Source organism: Neovison vison, chromosome 3 (assembly GCF_020171115.1).
Source record: "Neovison vison isolate M4711 chromosome 3, ASM_NN_V1, whole genome shotgun sequence".
Taxonomy (NCBI): Eukaryota; Metazoa; Chordata; class Mammalia; order Carnivora; family Mustelidae; genus Neogale; species Neogale vison.
The window spans coordinates 43,487,522-43,511,012 of NC_058093.1; the positions used below are offsets into that span (position 1 = coordinate 43,487,522).

The 23,491-nt window shown below is 42.2% G+C and overlaps 1 protein-coding gene across 2 annotated transcripts in view; it reads right to left on the bottom strand.

Moving 5' to 3' along the window:
* Nucleotides 1–23,491, bottom strand: part of IQCA1 (IQ motif containing with AAA domain 1) — a 151,252-nt gene that overhangs the window by 59,401 nt on the left and 68,360 nt on the right. For both annotated transcript variants that reach the window (XM_044241907.1, XM_044241906.1), the window contains exons 7-9: nt 22,780–22,864; nt 14,922–15,053; nt 6,144–6,219 (exon numbers count right to left, since the gene is read on the bottom strand). In XM_044241907.1, coding sequence (XP_044097842.1) covers nt 6,144–6,219; nt 14,922–15,053; nt 22,780–22,864 — 293 coding nt within the window. The remainder of the gene's footprint in view (nt 1–6,143; nt 6,220–14,921; nt 15,054–22,779; nt 22,865–23,491) is intronic.

A 23,491-nucleotide genomic window follows, 5' to 3' on the forward strand; every position in this document is an offset into this window, starting at 1 on the left:
TTCCCTTTTGCCTGGCCCTGGCAGTGAAGAGGATGGTTAGACAAATATGACCTTAGAGGAAATAAGGATAATTTTATATCACTGGAAAAAATTGAACTATAGCTCATTTCTCAGGGGGGGAATTCCAAATGTGTGCCAAGGTACAGCTCAGCTGGATCCTGGCACTGGGACATGGGGTGGTGTCCTATGGAAAAAGAGACTTGTCAGTCTGGGAAAGGAGATCTTTTCCCAGAATCTGTGTTCAGGATGTGATGGAAACTTGCCAGAACCCAACCTGCAATCACCACTCAGCTTGGCTACACTACTGGGAGCTCATCCTTGGGACAATGACGCTCTTCAAGTTGGGGAGGCAATGGAGGGTCACAGGTACCAGGCAGAGGCCTCCTCCAATCTGTCCGATGATGGCTCCACTTGGGAAGAAGGGGGACAGTGCAGGGCTGGATGGCATTGAGCACGTGAATGAATGGGCAAAGGTTTCTCAACCATTACCTTCCCCATGGGCACAGAAGAGGCATCCTGAGAGTGGCCGGGAGTGTGTCCCCCTGAAGCAGCTGACTGAGAAGGGAGGGACAGTCACAGTAACAGAAGGAAACAGATGTCTGGGTGCTGTGGAGAGCAAGTGGTGTCAACCATGAAGACAGAATGGAGAAGGTACTTAGAGAGATACCTGGGCAAACAAATGAGTAGGGAGGGTCAAATATGCAAATCTGTCATAGGAGTCCAGGGTCAGCAAAAGAGACCAGAGACAAAAGAAAGGACAAGATGTGGTGTGACCCAGGAAAAGTTGCAGATCCTGGAGAGAAGGTCAGCATAGCAAGGAGATTCTGATGCACAACTCAAAGTTGGCTGATGGGCACAAAGAATTGCCCCAAGGGCTTTGGCTATCTGATACCTGCCCAGGGATGCAGCCCACCCTTGGAGTCAGGTGGAACCCCTGTCCTACTGGTTATCTGCTATTGGTCTTATGGTCTTCACCCTCCTGGTTGATAATTCCTACTTCCTGAGGGGGGAGGAGGCTCTGCAGGACAGCTGTGCCCAGAGCAGACACTTTCTTGTCAGCAAAAAGGAGGCAATGGGTACCTGAGGACCAGTGAGTGTGTCATCTCAAGGTCATCAGTCAGGACCCTGTGGACAGGAAAACTATAGGAAGATGGGACGTGGAAAGCAGCTCCAGTTCTCCAAAAGTGTGGAAGCCCCAGGCTGAAGACCCTACAATGCTCCTGGTGGTTGGCATGGAAATTTCCAGAAGTGGAAATGGTCACCACAGGGTATTGCCACACACAGGTCAGGCAGGCCCACCTCACTCCCAGCCATCCTGTGTAACATAGTGTTGGCCAAAAAGGAGCCTATTTGGAATTTGGGTCCAGTGAGGGCTCTCAGCCTCCCTCAGCTTCCTGTCAGAGAATCAAGGGTGGGGTGGGGGGTGGTGGCTGGGCAGGGCTCTGCCAGTTGCTGCACTAGTCAGGGTCTCTGCCATGGTCACAGCCTATGGTGATGCAAATCTAGGGGGACAGATTTTGGAAAATGAGGATGATGAAAGGACCCAGTTTCTTCTCGGGTGGCTACTGTAGACTTACAAGAAATAGACAGGAACTAAGTGACAAACATGGTGCAAATTTCATAAAGTCTGTTCACCCATGTGTCTTTCCCCATCGGGGTGGCCACGTGACAGGTGGCCCTGTCTTTGTGGCAGAGATGATGGCAAGGGATGATGGGGTTGGGATTGGGTTTGGCACCTGTCTCCTAGATGGCTGCCTGTCTGTGGATGACCCCAGAGGTGAGGATATCATCACCTGGGAGGGGCAGGTGACCAGCTTGAAACAGAGTTCACATCTCCATGAAGACCAAGAGGGAGACGACCCAAAACAGATGGGATGGAGGCCACTTTTGACAGGAGTGGGCACGCAGGAAATTGCTAGAAAGCTAGGAGCTGAATTTTTGTTATTTTAAATAATCACTCCTGTGACTGAGTGCCAACCAGAGAAGCCCATAGTGTGTTTTACAGTCAGGTAATGAAAAATACTGCATTGCATGAATTGCCTATGTCAGTCCATTGATGTAAAACACGTTTTAAGTCATTAATTGAGTTTATTCTTGGCCCCGAACCCCCTAGCAGGTGGATTTTGTGGTTGGTCTGTAAGGTGCATGTTCACTTACGGAAGAACTAAGTAGTTTACATTTCCCTTATTTGAAGGTAACTGTCCTTTCAGAGTGCCTTTTCTGAAATGCACATGAACTTAAATTGTGGAAAACTTTAAAATGTGTGAAAACTATGATTTTTCTTCCATGTTTGAAATTGTAGGCTCTTCCCCCTTGAAAACACTATGAAGGGTTTAAACGTGTTAAAACATGCTATTTACCAGTAACTCTTGTTTACCAGATGTCCCCCTTACACGATCATTAAATCTCCCACAGCAAAGCTCACCTGTTTCTATTAAGATATTTTTAAAGCAAAATCGCTTTGCTGAGGCGAGGTAGCTACTTTGCTTTCTCACTAGACAGACTTGCTAAAATCTGGAAGCAGTGCATTTCCTAAAGAAAGGGACACAGACTATTGAACAGGAAGGAACACGAGGCGATTATTTATGTAAAAGCACCTCGCAGCAAATTCTCATTCTGCGGTTGTAACTGTGTCTCACGAATAAAGCGGTACTTAGTGGCCTTTGCTGATTTCACCTCGACCGCCCTTTGAATGGTCCTGGTTTTGCGCGGAAATTTTGCTTTTCTCATGACACTTCGGCACAGGGCACCTCTCAATCCCTTCAAGAATTTCATGGACATTTACAAATGCAGGAAGCTTTTCAGGGTCCTCAAAGCACTAACAACTGCCCCAGGAGCTTTCATCCACAGAGTGTGAAAAGCTGGCCAGGGCAGTTTCTCACGTAGGGGGGTGATTAAAATGCTAATGTCTTATTTGAAAAGGAAAACCTTTGATTTTTGAGAAAAGATTTCTAAGATGAAGACATTTAATTTCTTTAAAAGACCAGAGACCTGGCAGATAGCACAGGAAACGCCACAAACCCAACTAGGAAAATGGTCCTTCACACTTCCTGCTCCCAAGTGACCACCGCCTGGTTTTTTTTTTTTTTTTTTTTTCTTAACCTTAATGGAAACAGATATTCTACAAACAGCGTAATGGAAACATATTACACAAACGGTGAGGAAAGTCTCAAGAGCTTTCCCGAGTGGGTCAGCAGGTCGCAAGCCTTGGTTTCCCACGGGAACGTCAGATTTCCCCCAAGTTAATTTTTGCTTTTATCAAAATAATACAGGCACATTGTTTTAGACTGAGTCTGATAAGATGGAAGGGATTATAACAAAAAACAGTCTAATTCTGCCTTCCAGAGAAATTGCCCAACGGCATTCATTCCTGTTTTCATTCATTCATTCATTTAAATTGTGAGGAATAATTTCAGATTTATCTGCAAATCTGATGTATGCATAAGTTTAATTCATGACTTGATGGAGCCTGATTGTGGAGCAGGCACTGTTCTCAGAGTAGGCAGACAGTGGGGGGCCTTGTAGTCTGGGACCACGTCCCCCCATGGGGAAGCAAGGAACACCCCCATCCCCTTAGATGGAGGTGAGTAAAATAGGGTGGGCACAGGGTGAGGCTGGAGACAGCCCACAAAGGTCTTGGGGAAGGCCTGCAGGGACAGCATTCCAGGCAAGGGGAATGGACAGCATCGGGTCTCTGAGGTGGAACGGACTAGCTTGCTGGTGGAAGAGCATGGAGCCCACGAGAGGAGGGTGTGAAGCCAGTGTGAAGCGGTCCAGCTTCCCAAGAACTTTTCGAGCTGTGTCTCTGTTTCGAGCTGTGTCACTGCTACTTCTTGATTTTTGAGTTTGAGATGGGAGACCCTGACTTCCTGTAATGGCAGAGGAAGGCCTGGCTGTCTCTCACCTTCCTGTCTTTCCCCTTATTATCTCCTGATAGTTATTTCAGAGGGAGCCAGGCCCTCCACACACTGAGGGAAACTGTTGCCTGAAAGAGGACTTCAGCAGAACATGAGTGGGTCAGTGACCTGATGTGTTAGAAGGTGCAAACAATGACCTTGGAGGTTGGTGATGGATGTGTAGCATATGAAGCTATGAGGGGTCTATAAAGAGCAAAAGAAATGTGGCACAAAGCGTGTGAACAAGAGGTTGGTTATGTTGCAAACACACCTGGGTTCCTGTGGCATCCACGGCACACCAGTGACCTTGCCGTGGGATGCATGCAGCTCCTAGCTGACCCTCGGGTGTTGTTGCCGCCAGCCTAATTTGCACAAGCCACTCAACTTGTGCCCCTGGCCCGTCCCATCCATCTCTGCCACACCCTGTATGTTGTGAGTAGGTTGATGGTGGGCACCATTTTTGTATCTCCACGGTTGCCCTGCACCTGGCACACTGGACACAGAGGTTGTTGAATGAAGATGAAGTCATAAGGGTATGAATGTGTCTTGATAGTGATTGCTTTATAATGATTTGAGGCCCCTGTACCCCAATGTTCATAGCAGCGGTCCACAGTAGCCAAGCTATAAAAAGAGCCCAATGTCCATCAAATGGATAAAGAAGATGTAGTATAGATATATGATGGAGTATTAATCAGCCATCAAACAGGATGAAATCTTACCATTGGCAGTAATGTGGATGGAATTAGAGGGTGTTATGCTGAGCAGAATAAGTCAGTTGGAGAAAGACAAATACAACATGATCTCACTCACATGTGGAATTTAAGAAACAAAACAGATGAACATAGGGGAAAGGAAGGAAAAATAAAATAAGACGGAACCAGAGAAGGAGAAGAACCATAAGAGACTCTTAACCACAGAGAACAAACTGGGGGTGGCTAGAGGGGAGGTGGGTGGAGGGATGGAGTCACTGGGGGATGGGTATTAAGGAGGACACATGATGTGATGAGCAAGGGTGTTAATATGCAACTAATGAATCCCTAAACTCTGTCCCCGAAATTAATAATACACTATATGCTAACCAACTTGAATTTAAATAAAATGTTAAAAAAAGATGTGACTTTTGAGACTTGAGTGGCAGCATGTGTTCTAACAGTACCTGCCAATAGAGGGGTCGCTGGGTCACTTCTTGCCATTGTCGTGAAGATCAAATGAGATGAGCATGGAAAACACAGAGGCTTGTGTGCTTTGGGCATCTAATAACGTGAGGTTACTGCTTTGACCTCCTTCCTCCCCAATTAAAACAGCTGCTAGTCCTGGTGATGTCCCCTGTCCCCCCCCGTCCTGGTTCAGCACCATGTGCAGGGTGGGACCCTCGCCATTAGTGGAAAGTCAAAGAATTTCGGGTGGAGCACGGATTTTTTTCTTTCATACAACTAGCAACTCAGACCTGAAACGACATGGATCTTGCGGCTAAGGGTGAAGCTCAGTTTATTGGGGAAAAACCATGAGTCACCGAAAAAATATGTTAAGTAATTAACAGTACCACTGCTGTCCAGATAAGACCAGAGTCAGGGAGGAAGCCCATGTGTGACTGACGTTTGGAAATATCCTACTCCATGTCCTTTTTGCATTTTTTAGCAATTACCAAAGAGGACCAATGCCCGGGGTCATCGTGGCCCGTCATTCAGTGTTGAGATTCATCCTGAGAGAGGAGTGAAGCCAAAGGAGCTGGGTAATTGTTCCAGTAAACTGTAATAGAAATGTCTGAAAGACTAATTCCTACACTTGCAGCTCCCCTCATATTCTAGCTACTATGCTAATTATGCTGAACAATGGACAAAAGAACTCTGTGTCGGTCTGCGGGCACCTGTCTTTGTCCAACAGGATTAGAATATCTTATTGTACATCTGGTATTGATTTTCTTAATTTAAACAATCTAGGCCAATCCCTTTCGTTCCCAGCAAGAGAATGTTCAGCTGACGTCCTACAGTTTGAAAACAGAATGGAGGGTTCGATTGTGTTCTCGTACTATTCATATCTGGTCTTTTACCAACCCTACGCCTTTAGGCGTCTTGAAGGAATTTTAAAATAGAGATGGACGGAAGGTCTGGGCCATGAGCTGCGTGTTTTCAGCCTCTCCCTACTGAGCGCCTAATTATGGCCCTCACGGGGTGGGTGCGGGGCCAGGGGTCATGCTGGGTGGGCCGGGCAACTCCCAGGGGGCCCCGCATGGTCTCCTAAACCAACCTTTGTACACGTTATTTCCTTCTTCCATCGTGGGAAGGAAAACACTTGGTGACATTTTCCAGCCCTCATCTTCTTCCTGTTGAAGAAGAATGAGATTTCTGTTAATTACAGAGCTGCCCTACCTATCTGGACGAGACAGTACACGGTGAACATCCTGACGACAGGGCTATCGTAAGGCACACAGGCTCTTTCCTGGTTTATGAACTTGCCTACCCCCCTGGGAAGTTTCCCTGCTGGCCAGTCTGAGCAGGGAGCGTGGTGTCCACCAACCAGGGCATGGATGGTTCTAGAAACTTAGCTCCACCTGCAGGCTCACTGAAGTGCCCCTATTTCAGTCACCTCTCCTGGGGTACCCCAAGCCCTGAGTCTGGTCTGTTGTCTGATGGTCTGGTTCCTTCTTTGCTCTGAAAACTGATTCCCAGCCTGAGTCCTTCCGCCGCCCTCCAGCAGCTTGCAGGTTCAAATGTCAGACTGGTCACTCAGTGGCTTTCAGATAATCTGATGGTTCCCTTGGGGTCTGTGTCCTTGGGGTGGGGGTGGGGTTTCTGTGATTGGGAAGAGGCTGATCATTTCCCACTCAACTAGGAGTGAAATTATACGTCAATTCCAGATCCAGAAGTAGAAATTGGCCCAGGAGCTCTCATTACTATTAACTATATTTTAAAATAAAAATGCATCAAAAAAAGTGATAGCTCGTTGCAAAAAACAAACAAAACCTCCTATTTTCAAGCTTGCATTTAGAATGTCATTTTACTTCTCTACTCACACTTTTCTCTCCATTCATTGAGATTAAGACTCAAAGCTACTAAAAAAAAAAAAAAAAAAAAGTTACTCATGCCTTTTTGGGATTTGGAGTGCTTCTCCTTTCTGGAAGTAGTGGTTTTTGAGCATTTCAGACAGAAGGAAATGTAAAGAAAACTCACATAATTTCTTCTCAGAGGAATGCATTTTCACATAAAACTTTACATACAATTTCAGGCAGTCTATCCTTGGGGTCTCTGTTTCCTAGGTTAAGGGTGTCTGTTTCCTCTGGAGATCAGCAGCTTCTCACTTCCTCTTATCTTCCCCTCTCACTGCCCCTCAGTGGACACAGAACATGCTCAGAATGGATGTTTCCATGATGACATCCTTATTCCTGATAACAGCCTCTGGAAATTCACAACACTCATGTCTCCATCTTTGTGAAGTAGTACAAAGTTTCGTTTGAAGTCCCCTAAAATACCATAAGAGTGTGGTTGGCTCAGTGGTTCAGTCTGGAGCACCTCCTTGGGCCAGGCTGCTGGAGAAGGGGCACTGGGATCACAGAAAGGCTGGGTGGCCCCTTGGACAAACAGAAGCTTTTAAAGCTAATGGGTGCTGTATGCGGGTACTAGGCTCTTCCCAGGATTCAGCATGAAGTTAGAATGTAGAGGACTCTTCTGTATTCACATGATCCTGTGTTCTGGCCAGGTAAAATCCACTTAAAATAGTTCCAAATGGTTTAACATATAGCTTGAAAAATAACAAAGAGAAAAGGATTGTAAGGATTGCACAGTGCTCCTTTTCTGGCTCCTGAAGCCAAAGAGAGGTCCACATAGCTGACTTGTTAGGCTAATGGTGTAACTTTGATACTGAAAGCACATTTGCAAAGATGGCTATTGGTTTGCAGAGAATGTCCTCCTGACACTAGCATTCCCCTCTATCACAGAGTCTTAACACAGATCTCCTTACCTGTGATCCTTAACACTTTTAGAGATGGTTAGCAAACCAAAGATCCAAAAGAAAGACAATTTTTTTTGCTGTTGAATTTTAAGAATTCTTTATATATTCTGGATGCAAGTCCCTTTGCTAGATCTATAACTTGCAAACATTTTCTCCCAGTTTGTAGATTGTCTTTTCATCCTCTTCCCAGAGCCAAAGTTTTTTTTTTTATTTTTTATTAAAATGATGTCCAATTTATCAATCTTTCACTTCTATGGACACCTTTTGTTGTCAAGTTGAACTGTGTGCAGAGCCCTAGATCCTGAAAATATTTTTCCTCCTCTTTTTACCTGAAGGTTTTATGGTTTTACATGTGAGTCCATAATACTTGTTGAGTTAATTTTTGAATAAAGTACAAGATAGACATTCCTTTTCTTGTCTAGGGGTAAAAAGATTAACTCTTGTAAAGCCCATCTTTGAAGGTGTTTACGGTGCTTTTATGTTTTCCCTTTACTAGCTCTGAAGGTGAAAACCCCTAGACCAATCTCTTGGCTTCTGTCCTTCAGCATCTCAGTATACAGGGTCACTGGATGGATCTAGACATGAAATTGAAGACTTTCATGCTTCCAATGTTAAATTGCTTGCAAAGTTTTTTGTTGAAATGGTCAAATGAATGTAAGATTACCAGCCACTGTTATTTTAATTTTTGTACAGAGATAGAAAATGCATGTGAGCTGGGTGGAAGGGAAGGGGGGCAGTGAGAGAGGGAGAAAGAGGATCTTAAGCAGACTTCCCCCTGAGTGCAGAACCTGACCCGGGGTTCGATTTTGTGACCTTGAGATTATGACCTGAGCTGAAATCAAGAGTCAGATGCCCAACTGACTGAGCCACCCAGGTGCCCCATAGTTATTTTACTATACTTTATTTTATTTTACTTCGACCCTCTCTTTTCTCCTACTGTCAGCCCCACAGTAAATTGTAAATCCAAGCAGGGACACTGAAGCCTACAAATTCTCACCTTTAAACTTCCTTCTAGTTACCTTCAGGCTCAAGTGTCTTAAGATTCTATAGGGACACTCACTAATCCTGAGTCCTGAATAACAGAGTATCTAAGAGGAGCTCTCTCCTGCTGCACTAGGGTCAGAGGGAGAGAGGTTTTGGGCAGATCACTCCAAGACACATTTATTCAGATGGAGGTGACCCCAGGAAGGGGTTGAGGTGGGAGGTGAAGTCATAAAAGCATAACCATGGGTCTTTGTGATTAGAGAGATTGTTACTCTGCTGCTCCCTATGAGCCCAGATGTTCATACCACCTGCTGGATGTACCTTTCCTTCTTCATTATTTTCAGAAAAAATCAACGAGGTGAATAGAACTCACTTGCTTTGCTCTCAACCTCGTAAATGATATTTGGCTTTAAATGCATCCTCCCATGTGTGTGGATGCAAACTTCTCAGGGGCTATGGCTGCTGGCCCACACTTGTCCTTGGGTGAGACATGGACTTGTATTAACCCTGCTTCCCATCTAAGCCTGGATCTACTGGTTTCCCTGTCTTGGTTATTCCCTCACCCACAGGCCATCCCAACCATAGCCACAAACCACAAACCTTAGACTACAACTCACACAACTCAGGTTTGCTCAAGTCACTACCCCAGGGATGACTCTTGTCTCCTCCAGCAGGTTCTGCCCTAACAACCATGGCTGTTCCAAGCTTTCCCAGCCCCATATCACATCCCCTCCCTAGAGTCTGCCATCCTTGCTTTGAAGTTGCCTTCTGGTTTTCTGGTTCAGCAATTGCCTGGAATCCTGCCTGTAGTTCCTGGTCCTTGTCCAGCCTTCAGATCTACCCACCACCAGACGCAGGTCAACAGCCCCTCTGGGGCCACTTAGGCTCATTTGTAGCCATCTTGTGGACTGACAAAAGTTGTACTCCTATGATATTTTGACAAGAGTCTATTTTTCATTTATGGAGGTGAGTGGAAATATTCAGATAATCCTCAGTTTTTTGTTTTTAATAGGAGGTCTTTACCAAGTTTTCTGACTATATATGGACTGGTGATTGAGAAATGACCAAATTTATAAAAATACCTGAAGGATAATTCCACAGCTGTGCTGCAGTGAAACAGTAGGGGTGAGTCAGTTATGTAAGCTAAACAAAACTAGTTTCCTCTCTCCTCTGCCTTACCCTTTACCCAGGATGAATAATAGATGCTTTTTCTACAGGTCAAAATACCAATTCTCATACAAAGATTTTGAGCAGCTTGTCTCAAGAATGCTTCTAGATGCCTTGGGATTGATTCTAAAATAAGATTTTTAAAAGTTAATAAAAGAGATAATCTGACCTCAAGTATGAGTAGCAATATAATGTAAATATATTGATTTCATTAGAAATTACCATTTATGATCACATTGTTACTGTGTAGACATATACCTATCAAGAATAAATTCAGTTCTAAGTAACTGTGAAGGATTTTGCCCTTCATTTGCAACTACTTCATAAATGCTGATGTACTCAAACTTCTCTTTTTTTTTTTTTTTTTTTATTTCCTAATAACACTTTAATGGTTAGGAGTTGTTTTCTATGTTTTTTTTTTTTTTTCCAATTTATTTATTTTCAGAAAAACAGTATTCATTATTTTTTCACCACACCCAGTGCTCCATGCAAGCTGTGCCCACTATAATACCCATCACCTGGTACCCCAACCTCCCACCCCCCCCCGCCACTTCAAACCCCTCAGATTGTTTTTCAGAGTCCATAGTCTCTCATGGTTCATCTCCCCTTCCAATTTACCCAAAAGCACATACCCTCCCCAATGTCCATAACCCTACCCCCCTTCTTCCAACCCCCCTCCCCCCAGCAACCCACAGTTTGTTTCGTGAGATTAAGAGTCACTTATGGTTTGTCTCCCTCCCTATCCCATCTTGTTTCATGGATTCTTCTCCTACCCACTTAAGCCCCCATGTTGCATCACCACTTCCTCATATCAGGGAGATCTCTTTTTGTCTCAAACTGTTCATCATTAAATGACTCTTTAATATCTAGTTAATAAAATACCTTCACTCAACAAAGACCAGATTGTATAGCTGATAATTTCAGAATTTTTATGGAACAAGCTTCATTAACAGTGAATTTTTAATTAGCAAGTGTCAAACTCCCTAATGCATATTTAGAGGAAGAGAATGCTTAGAATAAAATTGAAATTCTTCCAATTGTCCTTATTCTTTGGCACGGCTTCAAAATTATCTTGCAGAGTGAGAGGAGGGCTTTAAAAATTAACTAAGAAGTAAGCTCTCTTCTTATTTTTTTCTGCAACAAGTTAGAAGATTTGGGGCACAAGCAGAGCAGTAGGGCGACACGTGGCCTTGTGGGTTGGGTTCTATGGAAACACTCAGATGGAGGCTGTGCAGGTTCCCTGTGGGAACACCACCCACAGGGATGGAGGGAGAGAAGCAGCAATGGACAGAGAAGCTGATGTAAGTGAGCTGTGATGCAATTGGATGTAAGATGTCAGCTGACCTCAAAGGGAGCCCAGTAGCTAGGAGAATGCTTCAGAGATGTCCCAGTGTGGGGGCTGGGTCTTTGTACCCAAACATGGCTATCCTTGGATGCAGCTGCCTGGGTGGGTGGTGTGACTTTGCATGGAGCAGCTCCTTTAGACTTGGAACAATTCCTGGGGAGGAATTAGGTGAGGAGTCAGCACAAAATACTGAGTGGCGGGGGACTGAGTTGGGGACTACAGTGGAGTGGGTTGTGAGCAGTGAGAGGTCTCTCTTCTTTTGTTCACAGCAATGGAACATGGAGAAGGAGAGGGACAAAGACAGATGGGGGCAGTTGGATGATTTCTGCTGATCATGGTGCAGAATATGAGCCTTGCAAAAGGGTCAATTGCCTCCAGTTGGGTGGCTGCAGTCATGCAAGGAATTTTTAACAAAATATTGTCTTTCATAAATGCAAAATGTTGCATTTATGTGGAGTTTGGGTATTTTTTAAAAATTTAAATTCAATTAGCCAATCTATGGTACAACATAAGTTTCAGGTGTAGTGTTCAATAACTCATCAGTTGCCTGTAACACCCAGTGCTCATCACATCACATGCTCTCCTCAATGCCCATCACCCACTGATCTCATCCCCCTAACCTTTCCCTCCAGCAACCCTCAGTTTGTTTCCAATAGTTAAGAGTCTCTCATGGTTTTTCTCCCTGCCTGCTGACTTCCCATTCAGTTTTCCCTCCCTTCCCCTTTGATCCTCTGCAGTGTTTCTCATATTCCACATATAAGTGAAACTATATGATAATTGTCTTTCTTGATTGACTTATTTTGCTTAGCATAATACTCTCTAGTTCCATCTGCATTGATGTAAATGGTAAGTATTCGTCCTTTCTGATAGCTGAGTAATATTCCTATATATATATATATATATACACACACACACACACACACATCTTTATCCATTCATTTGTTGATGGATAAGTGATTCACTTTAGACCCAAACACACTTCCAGATTGAAAGTGAGGGGGTGAAGAACCTTTTATCTTGTTAATGGACATCAAAAGAAAGCTGGGGTAGCAACCCTTTTATCAGAATATTAGATTTTAAATCAAAGAATTTAGTAAGGGATATAGAGGGACACACTATATCATACTTAAAGAGTCTATTCAACAAGAAGATCTAACAGTTATAAATACTTATGCTCCTAACTTGGGAGCAGCCAAATATATAAACCAATTAATAACAAAATTAAAGAAACATATTGATAATAAAATAATAATAATAGGGGACTTTAACACCTTGCTCACAGCAATGGATAGATCATCTAAGCAGAAGATCAACAAGGAAACACGGGCTTTGAATGACACACTGGACCAGATGGACTTCAGATATATACAAAGTATTCCATCCTAAAGCAATAGAATACACATTCTTCTCAAGTGTACATGGAACATTCTCCAGAGTAGATCACATACTGGCACAAATTAGGTCTCAACTAGTACCAAAAGACTGGGATTATTCCATGCATATTTCAGACTACAATGCTTTGAAACTTGAACTCAGTCACAAGGGGAAATTTGGAAGGAACTCAAATACTTGGAAGATAAAGAGCATCTTACTAAAGAATGAATGGATCAACAAGGAAGTTGAAGAACTAAAAAATTCATGGAAACAAATGAAAATGAAGACACAACTGTTCCATACCATTGGGATGCCACAAAAGGGGCCCTAAGAAGGAAGCACATAGCAATATAAGCCTTTCTTAAAAAATTAGAAAAGTCTCAAATACACAAACTAAGCTTACACCTAAAGGACCTGGAGAAAGAACAACAAATAAAGTCTGTACCAAGCAGGAAAAGAGAAATAATGATTAGAGCAGAAATCAATGAAATAGAAACCAAAAGAACAGTAGAACAGATTAATGAAACTAGGAGCTGGTTCTTTGAAATAACTAACAATATCAAAAAACTTCCAGCCAGATTTACCAAAAACAAAAAAGAAAAGACTCAAATTAATAAAATCACGAATGAAAGAAGAGAGATCACAACCAACACCAAGGAAACACAAATAATTTTAAGAACATATTATGAGCAACTATATGCCAACAGATGAGGCAATCTGGAAGAAATGGATGCATTCCCAGAAACTTGTAAATGACCAAAACTGAAACAAAAGGAATGGAAAACCTGAACAGACCCATAACCAACAAGGAAACTGAAGCAGTCGTCAAAAATCTCCCAACAAGGGTCGCTGGGGGGCTCAGTGGGTTAAAGCCTCTGCCTTTGGTTCAGGTCATGATCCCATGGTCCTGGGATTGAGTCCTGAATCAGGCTCTCTGCTCAGCAGGGAGCCTGCCTCCTCCTCTCTCTCTCTGCCTGCCTCTCTGCCTACTTGACTGTCAAATAAATACATAAGATCTTAAAAAAAAAAAAAAGAATAAATAAAATCTTAAAAAAAAAAAAATCTCCTAACAGACAAGAGACCCTGGCCAGATGGCTTCCCAGGGGGAATTCTACCAAACATTTAGAGAAATAATACTTATTTTTCTGAAGTTATTTCAAAAAACAGAAATGGAAGAAAAACTTCCAAACTTGTTCTGTGAGGCAGACAAAGAGCACACCAAAAAAGGAGAATTACAGACCAATATCCCTGATGAACATGGATGCCAAAATTCTCACCAAGATACTGGTCAATATGATCCAATGGTACATTAGAAGGATTATTCACCACAACCAAGTGGGATTTATTCCTGGGATGCAAGGGTGGTTCAACATTTGCAGACCAATCATTGTGATACATCACATAAATAAAACAAAGGACAAGAACCATATTATCCTCTCAACAGATGTAGAAAAAGCATTTGAGAAAGTACAGCATCCTTTCTTGATTAAAACTCTCCACAGGGTAGAGATAGAGGGACTATACCTCAATATCATAAAAGCCATCTATGAAAAGCCCACAATTAATATCACTCTCTTTTCCTGTAAGGTCTGGAATTTGGGTATTGTCATTGTGTATCCACCATCCTCCTTTCCTTCCTCCTCACAATTTCTGACTCCTTGGTCCCATCACTTGTCCTTGATGATGTAGCCTGTCCTCTTTCTGTCCTGAACTCACCTCCTGGAATACGAGAAATGGCCCAAAGTGACACTGTTTGAAATCTGATTTCTTTTGGGTAGTAAGAAATGAAAACTTCCAATAAAATGCATCCACTATGTCAACCTGAAGTAAAAAGTTTGAACAAACACACTTTGGTTAAAGTATGGATTATTTTGACTTTGCAGTGGTCGCCTGGTTTCTACCTTGAGGAAAGACCAGGCGGATCATTTATTTTGAGGAATAAAAATTCCAAAGCTATAACATATGTGAATAACACAAAGTATCAAAGTCACTGAAACCACCTTTATCCTAATAGGTATTTATTATAAGTCATAGAGAGGATGATTACTGGTGATCAAACAACATAAAAAAATATTGAAAAATAGTTGGTAGAACGGTTTCCTAGGAAATGAACTACTGCAGTCTCAGGAGACTGGAGATCATGTCACTGGTTCAAAGCAAAAAAGCCACTTAAAAGAAAATTTCTTTTAAAATTCCAAATTCCTTACCTTGTTTATTTCCTTTGCTCCTTTCTTTTCCTTTTCTTTTTTAGGTTTCTTGGGTTTCTTGGCCTTCTTATTCTTTTTCTTCTTTTTATTTTTCTCTTCTTCTTCTTGGTTTGCAATAATATCTTCAGTAACCTGGCAAGAAACAAAAAATAAGCATCATGATTTCGTGGAGCCCGATCAAGACAAGGACTGCTTTCCCTCTCCAGAACTATTTGTGCTGATCAGTCCCCGCTCCCTCTCTGTCTTGCTCTGGGTCTGAGGTCAGCCTTCGTGGGGACATCACTGGCTGCTGCCTGCCTCTGGTTGGATTCACCAGTGAGACAGCAGTCGAATCTTGGGGCGGGGGGGGGCAGATAAGTGGGAGGATGGACCTTTCTGAACCCAGTCCCCCATCCCCCAATGCAGGGCTGCTCTGGCCACCAGGGCTCCCATGAACATGAGAGAGGTGACGGCTTCCTCAGGATCTCTGCCGCAGCCAGGAGGCCAGGCCCCACCCCCACACCTCTTCCGCAGTGGAGCTCAGGACACCCTGAGTTTCCTGTCCGAACTCTGCCTGACAATTGCTCTTGCGGTCACTTTGCTTTCCCATAAATGATCATGCCTCTCTTCTCAGGTTTGGTTTCTTTCCTCTGTGATTTAATTTGTATTTCCTACAGTGACAAAATCCCACTTATCAGTTCATCTCGGATTGGCATCATTGGAGAATTAGTAAGGGTTTGTAAAAAAACAATACAATCCGTTCTATACAACAGATGTTTGCTGAGGTCCCGCTTGCTGAGGTCTCCCAGAAAGCGACTTCTGGGAGACACGAGGCTGTGTAGACCCTAGGATACATTGCTGGTCATGTGACCGAGGTAAGCGGCATAACATCTCTGGGACTTAGTATCCTATTTTCATTTTATAAAATCAGGTCCGTACTTCCAACCATTGGTCTTATGATAAGCCAAGCACGGTTCTAAGAGCTGCTAAATGCAGCCTAGGGATGCGAGCTGTTCCCAGCCTGTTTTATCGATAAGAGAACAGGGCACAAAGAGGTCAGTCTCATGGCCAAGGACATACAGCAGGTGAGTGCTGAGCTGGGATTCAAACAGGGGCTAACCAGGATGAATTTCACAGCGTAGAAAGAAAAGAGGCAAGATGCTGGACAAAATACATAAGTTTATTCTATTGTACAAAATGCACACGGTTAAACAAAAGAGTAACACCCTAAGTTTCCGGACATATATGCACATAGGCAAAGTACAAATAAATACAAGGGAATGACAAACACCAAATACAGTGCAGTGGTTACCTCTGGAGAGCAAGGTATGCAATTAAACAGAAGGGCTAGTATCCTTCACTTCTACTGGGTTGTACTAAACCATCCTCCTGGGATCCAGTCACTTGTTTATGCCTTATTAATGATTTACTACAATGCTGAAGTTTATTTTCTAGTATTATGTTTTTGATATTTATACCTATGCTATTCTTAGGAGTTTAGTTCACACTTGAAAGAGTATAAAAGATAGTTTACCATGAACAAATCAGGATATTCTGGTCCCACCTGGACTTAAAAAACACACCACCACTACAGTCATTGGACATGTGCCCCCTTCCCACTATCCAGAGGCCTTCCTCTATCTCCTCAGTTTATTAATTTAATACTTTAATAATTTTAATACTTTGATAAGTACATTCACAAGGCCCACAATTCAAAACTTACAAAAGATCAAGTCCGGAAACCTTCCGTTCCCATGCTGTAAGCCAGTCAGCAGGATCTGCTTCCAGAGACATTTTATATAGCTATATGCAAATACACGTGTACACACACACACACACACTGCTGTGTTATGTTTCCCATCACACGCTTGAAAATGGTGTGTGATTTGAATTTGTCTCTTTTTTAGCCAGTGTTGAAATTGTTTTGCTCTTGATTTTCAACTCAAGCAAAATCTTCCAAAGTACACAAATATGTACATATATACACGCAGATACACACTGTAAATATAGATGGGTCATTTTGTTCCAATGTCAGTGTCTCGTACACACAGTCCTTGTTGTGTGTTTTCCTCCTATTCATGTCCCTAGCTTTCTTAGTGGTACATAAAGAGCTTCCTTGCTCTGTTTTTACGGGTGTTCTGTAGACGATCTGGCCCTTCCTCTGCCAATGGAATTAGGTTGTTTCCAATCATCTGCTGTTACTAGTAATGCTGCATACATAAATGCCTGGAAATACCATTTTGCAGGTGTATGAGCATATTGGCAGGATAAATTGCTAAAAGTAGAAGTGCTGGATCAAGGATATGTATGTATATTTGTAATACTGTCCAACTGCCTCCATTGGGCTGTGCCAATTCACACCTCTGCCAGCCATGCGGGTGGGTGCCGGTTTCCCCATATGCTCTGACACAGTGTGACACAGTGTGTTATGTTTGCCAACTGAATGGCTGAAGGAATGGTCTGCCGTTGTCGTTGTTTTTTTTTTTTTTTTAAGATTGCCAGTGCTGAATTTATTTTGCTCATGTACTTTAGCTACAGCAAAATCTCCTGAAGTGAGAAGAGCACTTATTGCCCTATTAAGTAAGCCATCATAGTTTTGACATACTGGGAGGTCTGAAGACCAGAACCATTTTGTTTTATAATAATATAATATATTATAATTTTATTGAGGCATATTTTACATGGCCTACGTCCATCCATTCCAAGGGTCCGTGTCAATCATTTTAAGTACACTTACCTAGTCGTGCAACCATCACCATAGTCAGCTTTGGAACATCTCCATCACCCTAGGGTGACCTCTCATGTCCACTCTCAGCCTCTTTCCTTTTCCTTCTTTCTTTGCCAGGCCCCTGCTAATCTCCTCCCCACCTGTATTCATTTTGTTTGGACGTTTTCTGTGAATGGGATTGTATAATGTGTGGTCTCTTAGGTCTGGTTCCTTTCCCTCTGCGTCACAGTTGAGTCTGTTGTAGCGAACCTTGATTGGTGTTTCCTTTTTTTGTAGGAAATCTAAATAACATTCTATTGCCACACGCACCACAGTTTGCCTATCCAGTCATCACCTGATATTTAGGCTCTTCCAAATTTTTGGCTATTATGAGCAATGCTCCTATATCCTCGTACAAACTCCTTTGTGTGGACCTATTTTTGTTTCTCTTGGATAGAGTATCAATAGTGGACTGATGGCTCATTTGGTATGTTCATATTTAACTTTTAAGAAATGGACAAGCATTTCCCAAAGCAGCTGTACCATTTTACATTCCTTCCAGCACCACAGGAGTGTTCCTTTTCTTCTACACCCTCAAATTTTGTTACTGTCAGTCTTCCTGATTATGGCCATCCTAGTGGGAATGAAATGGTCTCACTGAAGTTTTAAGTTTTATCTCCCTAAGACTAATGATGTCAAGCATCTTTTCATGTGCTAATTAGCTATTCATATATGATCCTTTGTGGATTATCTATTCAAGACTTTTGCCCATTTTTTGATTGAATTGTCTTCTTACTGAGATGCAAGAGTTTTTTGTTTATCCTGGATACAAACCCCTTATCAGGTATTTGTTTTCCAATATCTTCCCCCAGTATGCTTTTGTCTTTGCATTTTCTTGACGGCATCTTTTGAAGTGCAAAAGTTTTTAATTTTGATGAGGTTCAATTTATCAATTTCGTCTGTTTCATTTCTGTTATATGTGTGGGGTTGATCATCTCTTTATATGTTGAACACCCTTTATTATGTTTCAAATCCATTTACATTTTCTTTTCTGAGAAATGTCTGTTCATATCCTTTGGCTTTTTAAAATATTGGGTTATTGATCTTTTTAAAATAGAGCTGTAGGGGCTCTTTATATATGAGAAAAATTATCTCTTGTGTATGGTCCTCATTACAAGTAATTATCCTACGTGTCATCTGTCATTTGACTTCACTTGGGGTCTGTTTTGCCATGCAGGTTAGAAAATTTTGTGTGTGTCATTTAAAATTTCATTTTTTTTTCTTCTACCACTCCTGGGTTGTGCAACAGAGGTAGAAATGTCTTTCCCAACATTTCTTCCTTGGCCTCCTCGAATTCTTTTGTGTTTTTGTTTTGTTTGGCATTTAAATCTTTGGTCCATCTGGAATCATTCTCGGGTGAAGGATAAAGAAACAGAGATTTAATTTTCTTTTTTCCAGACAAGAACCTGGTTATTCTAATCCCATTTGTTAAAATTTCCCCCTTACTCAAGAAAGGCGTGATGCCATCTTTATTATGTATTAAACTGGCCTATGTATTTGGGTATATTTCTTGACTTTCTATTCTTTTCCATTGATGTGTCTTTCTACTTATTTGCCTGAGCCAATGGGATCTTAATAGCAAGGCTCCATACTACTCGCTTCTCCTTACATTGTGTAATTACATTCGGAATTTTACTGGTTATACTTGGCTATTTACTTTCACCTCAAGTTTAGAATTAGGCTGCTCACCTTCTGTGTGGCCTGCCCCTGCCCTGAAACATAATGCCATTGGTATTTTGTTTAGATCATATCACACGTGTGATGATGTTTGGGAGAAGTGATGTATTATAATGTGGAGGATCCCTACCCAAGGACACAGTATGCTTTTCCCTCTTTCTATTTGCATCCCTCATACTTTTTAAAACTTTTCTTCACAGAGAACACACCTTTATTGTTAAGTTTGCTCCTGGCTGCTTTATCTTTGTGTTGTTGGTGCTGGTGTAAATGGACAGTTTTGTAGTATTTTCTATCTAGCTGCTGTTTGTACACACCAAAGCTTTTGCTCTCTGTAACTCCCTCTATTCCTTCTCACACTGTTTAATTTTCAATTTATTCTCTTTGCTTTTCTAAGTGTAGGGCATACCTGAAAAGTGATTATTTTGCCTCTTCTGTTCCAATTTCTATATCTCTACATTCTTTTTCATGTTCAGCGGTGTTCAACAGATCCTAGGGAAATCCTTGCACTATATATGACATTGATGGACTTTTCATGGCCATCCTTGTGACTTTCATGACATTGGTGGACTTTTCATGGCCATCATTGTGCCTTTCAAGACATTGGTGGAATTGTTTCTAGTGCATATCATTAAGCATAATATTAGATCTTGAACTAAGAACTACTTTATCTAATCAAAGAAGTATTCCTATATTCTAATTTTTTTTTTTGCTTTACTTTTTAAAATCAAGAATGGATGTTGAATCTGCAAAAGGCTCCATCAGCCTCCACAGAGATGCACTCAGGGTTTTCCATTTTGAATCTCTTTATAGGATGCAGTGTATTCGCAGACATCCTCAACAGCAGCCATTCTTGCATTCTGGAATAGATGCCACTTGATTGTGGTGTTCTGCTTCCTTAATGTGCTGCTGGTTGTGGTGTGTTAATATTTCAGTTTGAATTATTGCATTAATACTTGTAAGGAAGACTCATCTGCGACTCTGTTTGTATTTGGTCTTCTTTGGGAGCATTGGTGTCAATGTGATTATGCTCACTTTGCAGAAAGTGTTTGTATTGCTTGTGTGTGTGTGTGTGTGTGTTTTTTTTTTTTACAAATACAAAGTGGACTCTTCATGCACACGCTCTAATGATTATGCTTTGTCTGTTTCTTCATCCTCCATCTCTGCTTGGTGATAATTATCACGAGCTCCTGTGGAGATGTCCATGTGTCCGGCTGCAGGTACACTTCATGGGTGACCTCACCTAATTGTTATATCAGCCCAGGGAGGGAGGTACATGGGGGAGGAGCCCCCTGAGGCTGCAGACCCAGCAGGTGGTGGGACTGTGGTCCATCACCTCTACCCTGTCCCAACTCTTCTTCTCCTGTCTTTACAATTCATGGTTTTTGGCCTTCTTTGCCTTATCTTAACATATTAACCAGATGTCTTCATCTTCTTTTGTTTTTAGCTATATGAATCCTCCTTTTGAATGTTTCTTGTATACAATGTAGACATTGCATCAATATGTTTAATCCTGTAATCATTACCTTTCTAAACGAACACGAAGCACATTTGGTCCCTGGCTGTGGGATTTCAAGATACAACTTGGGCCTGACAATTTAGCTACGGGGGCAAGACCTCACCAGGTAACAAAGGGAAATAACACTAGGTCAAAAGGTTAGTCACTCAAGGCAGGACTTGATGAACCCCCAAACAGTAGGGTGTAGAGTGTGTGGTCACTTGACTTCTGAGGAGGACAGGAGTCTGTCAGAGGCTGGAACGAGGGCTGAGGAGCTGCTGTCAGCTTCTGACAGGAGGTGCGGGAAGAGCATGACCCTCTGACACTAAAGGCTCCCTCGGGGGAGCACAGGGGGAAGGGGGGCTGACTGTGGGGACAGTAGTGCTGAGGTGGAGAAACCCTGATTGTGGAATGCTTTATGCCCCCTAACTAGTTCCCTCCTTATGAACAGTAGCTGCTCTCTGTGTCTGTGTGATAAACGGTGTGGCCACAAACAGCTGTTTCTGTTTATGGCACAGGTCAGCAAATCATATTGCATAGGCCAAATCTGGCCCGTTGGCCAATTTCTAAATAAAGCTTTATTGGAACACAGCCATATCCATTAATTACCTCCTGTCTGTGTCCACTTTCATGCTAGAATAGCAGAGTTGAGTAGTTGTGCCAGAGAATGTGTGTTCCACTGCCTCAAATATTTACTATTTGGCCCCCTATGGAAAAAATTTATTGTCTCCGGTCTATGGCAACTTGTCTTATTATTTGCTTCCTATAAATTCCTTAAAAAGCATTTATGGGTCAAAGAGTAGACACATTAAACATCTGATGAAGTATACTTGGTCCATGTCCTTCAAAAAGGTCATGCTAATTTATGTATTTTTGTATCCAGCCACAATGTATGGGAGTGACCTTTTTCCACATGTTCACCAACTCCTGCGATTATCATGATTTAAAATTTTTACCAATCCTATAGGTGAAAAGAGATATAGTGACATTATTTTATATTTGAGTTTCTTTGTGAGTTTTCAAGTTTTGAAAAATAAGTTCACATTTTTTTTGCCTTCTTTTCTATTGAGGTGTTTAGATTTTTCTTCTTTCATAAGAACTCTTTATATATGAAAGATAGCCATTATCATCTACATTGCAAATATTTTCTCCACTTTATCATATGATTTTAATTCCAGTTATGATATTTTTTGCCATTTGAGTTTTATGTGGTCCAGTATATTAGCTTGAGTATATGAGTGAGTTTCACTTTTAACAGCAATGCTTCTAGTGCTCTGCTGCTGAGCACGATGCCAACTTTCTCTTGGTTTCTATGATAAATACCCTGAGGTTAAGAACAGTTTTCCTATTTCTAGCTTATTGAGGCTTTTCTAAAACAGACTTACATGTCAATTTCATGCCACAAATGCATCTGCAGAGATGTTTCTCTAGAAGAGCATGAATATGGTAAAGAGTTGACTCTTGACAAGTGAGCAGGAGTGAAGTGGGGGACAAAGGGAAGAAGGCCAATCTGGGATGAGGAGAGAGCATGACGTGCAGAAAGGCACTGAAGGTGCAGTGACACAGGGCACAGGGAGGATGGGCCAGTGGACCACTGGGGCTCATGGCAGGACGATGGGGATGAGTGAACCACAGATGACACCCGGAGGCAAGCAGGGACCAGAACATAAAGGGCCCTTGAAATCAAGCTGCTCAGAACTTACCAAGAAAGTAAGCCCGGTGTGTTGTCATGTCTCTTTCAAAGGAAAGACAGTAGGAAGAGTGATTTCATTTTGAAATACATTTAGAAGTCCACAATTGATGAAACATTGAGATATTTCCATGTAAATATTTGCAGGAAAATGACCCAAACCTAATAACACTATGAATCCATTCAGGTTACAGTTTAAAGAAATGGGGTTACAATGGATTTGTGTTTTCTTTCTCAAGCATCTCTGTACCTGTTGTGGTGTCTTGTTGGAAAAGATAATGGCTGACCCTCCTTCTTCCACATTAGGGTATTCAGGAAATGTGCCAGTTAAGTTCCTGAGGAAGAAAAAGAGGGAAATTAAGTAGGAATGAACCCCATACTCTCTGTTATACTTCCCACTGGCTAGCTCTGCTCACTGAAATGGGGGACAGTTCTTAGGATGGAAGCTCTCTGCCCCTTGCAGCCAGATACTCTGCCTCAAAGGAACAGCAGACCTGGCCATATCCCTGGAGGTCTGCTTCCTCCAGATAATTGTTGTTCCGAAATAGACACACCTCTCTCTCTCTTTTTAATTTTTAAAAAAATTTCTTTTCAGTGTTCCAGAATTAATTGTTTATGCACCATACCCAGGACTCCATGCAATACGTGCCCTCCTTAATACCCACCACCAGGCTCACCCAACCTCCCACCCCTCCTTCCTTTCAAAACCCTCAGATTGTTTCTCAGAGTCCACAGTCTCTCATGGTTCATCTCCCCCTCCAATTTCCCCCAACTCCCTTCAACTCTCCAGCTCCCCATGTCCTCCGTGTTATTCCACAAATAAGCGAAACCATATGATAATTGACTCTCTTCTTGACTTATTTCACTCAGCATAATCTCTTCCAGTCCTGTCCATGTTGATACAAAAGTTGGGTATTCATCCTTTCTGATGGAGGCATAATACTCCACAGTATATACGGACC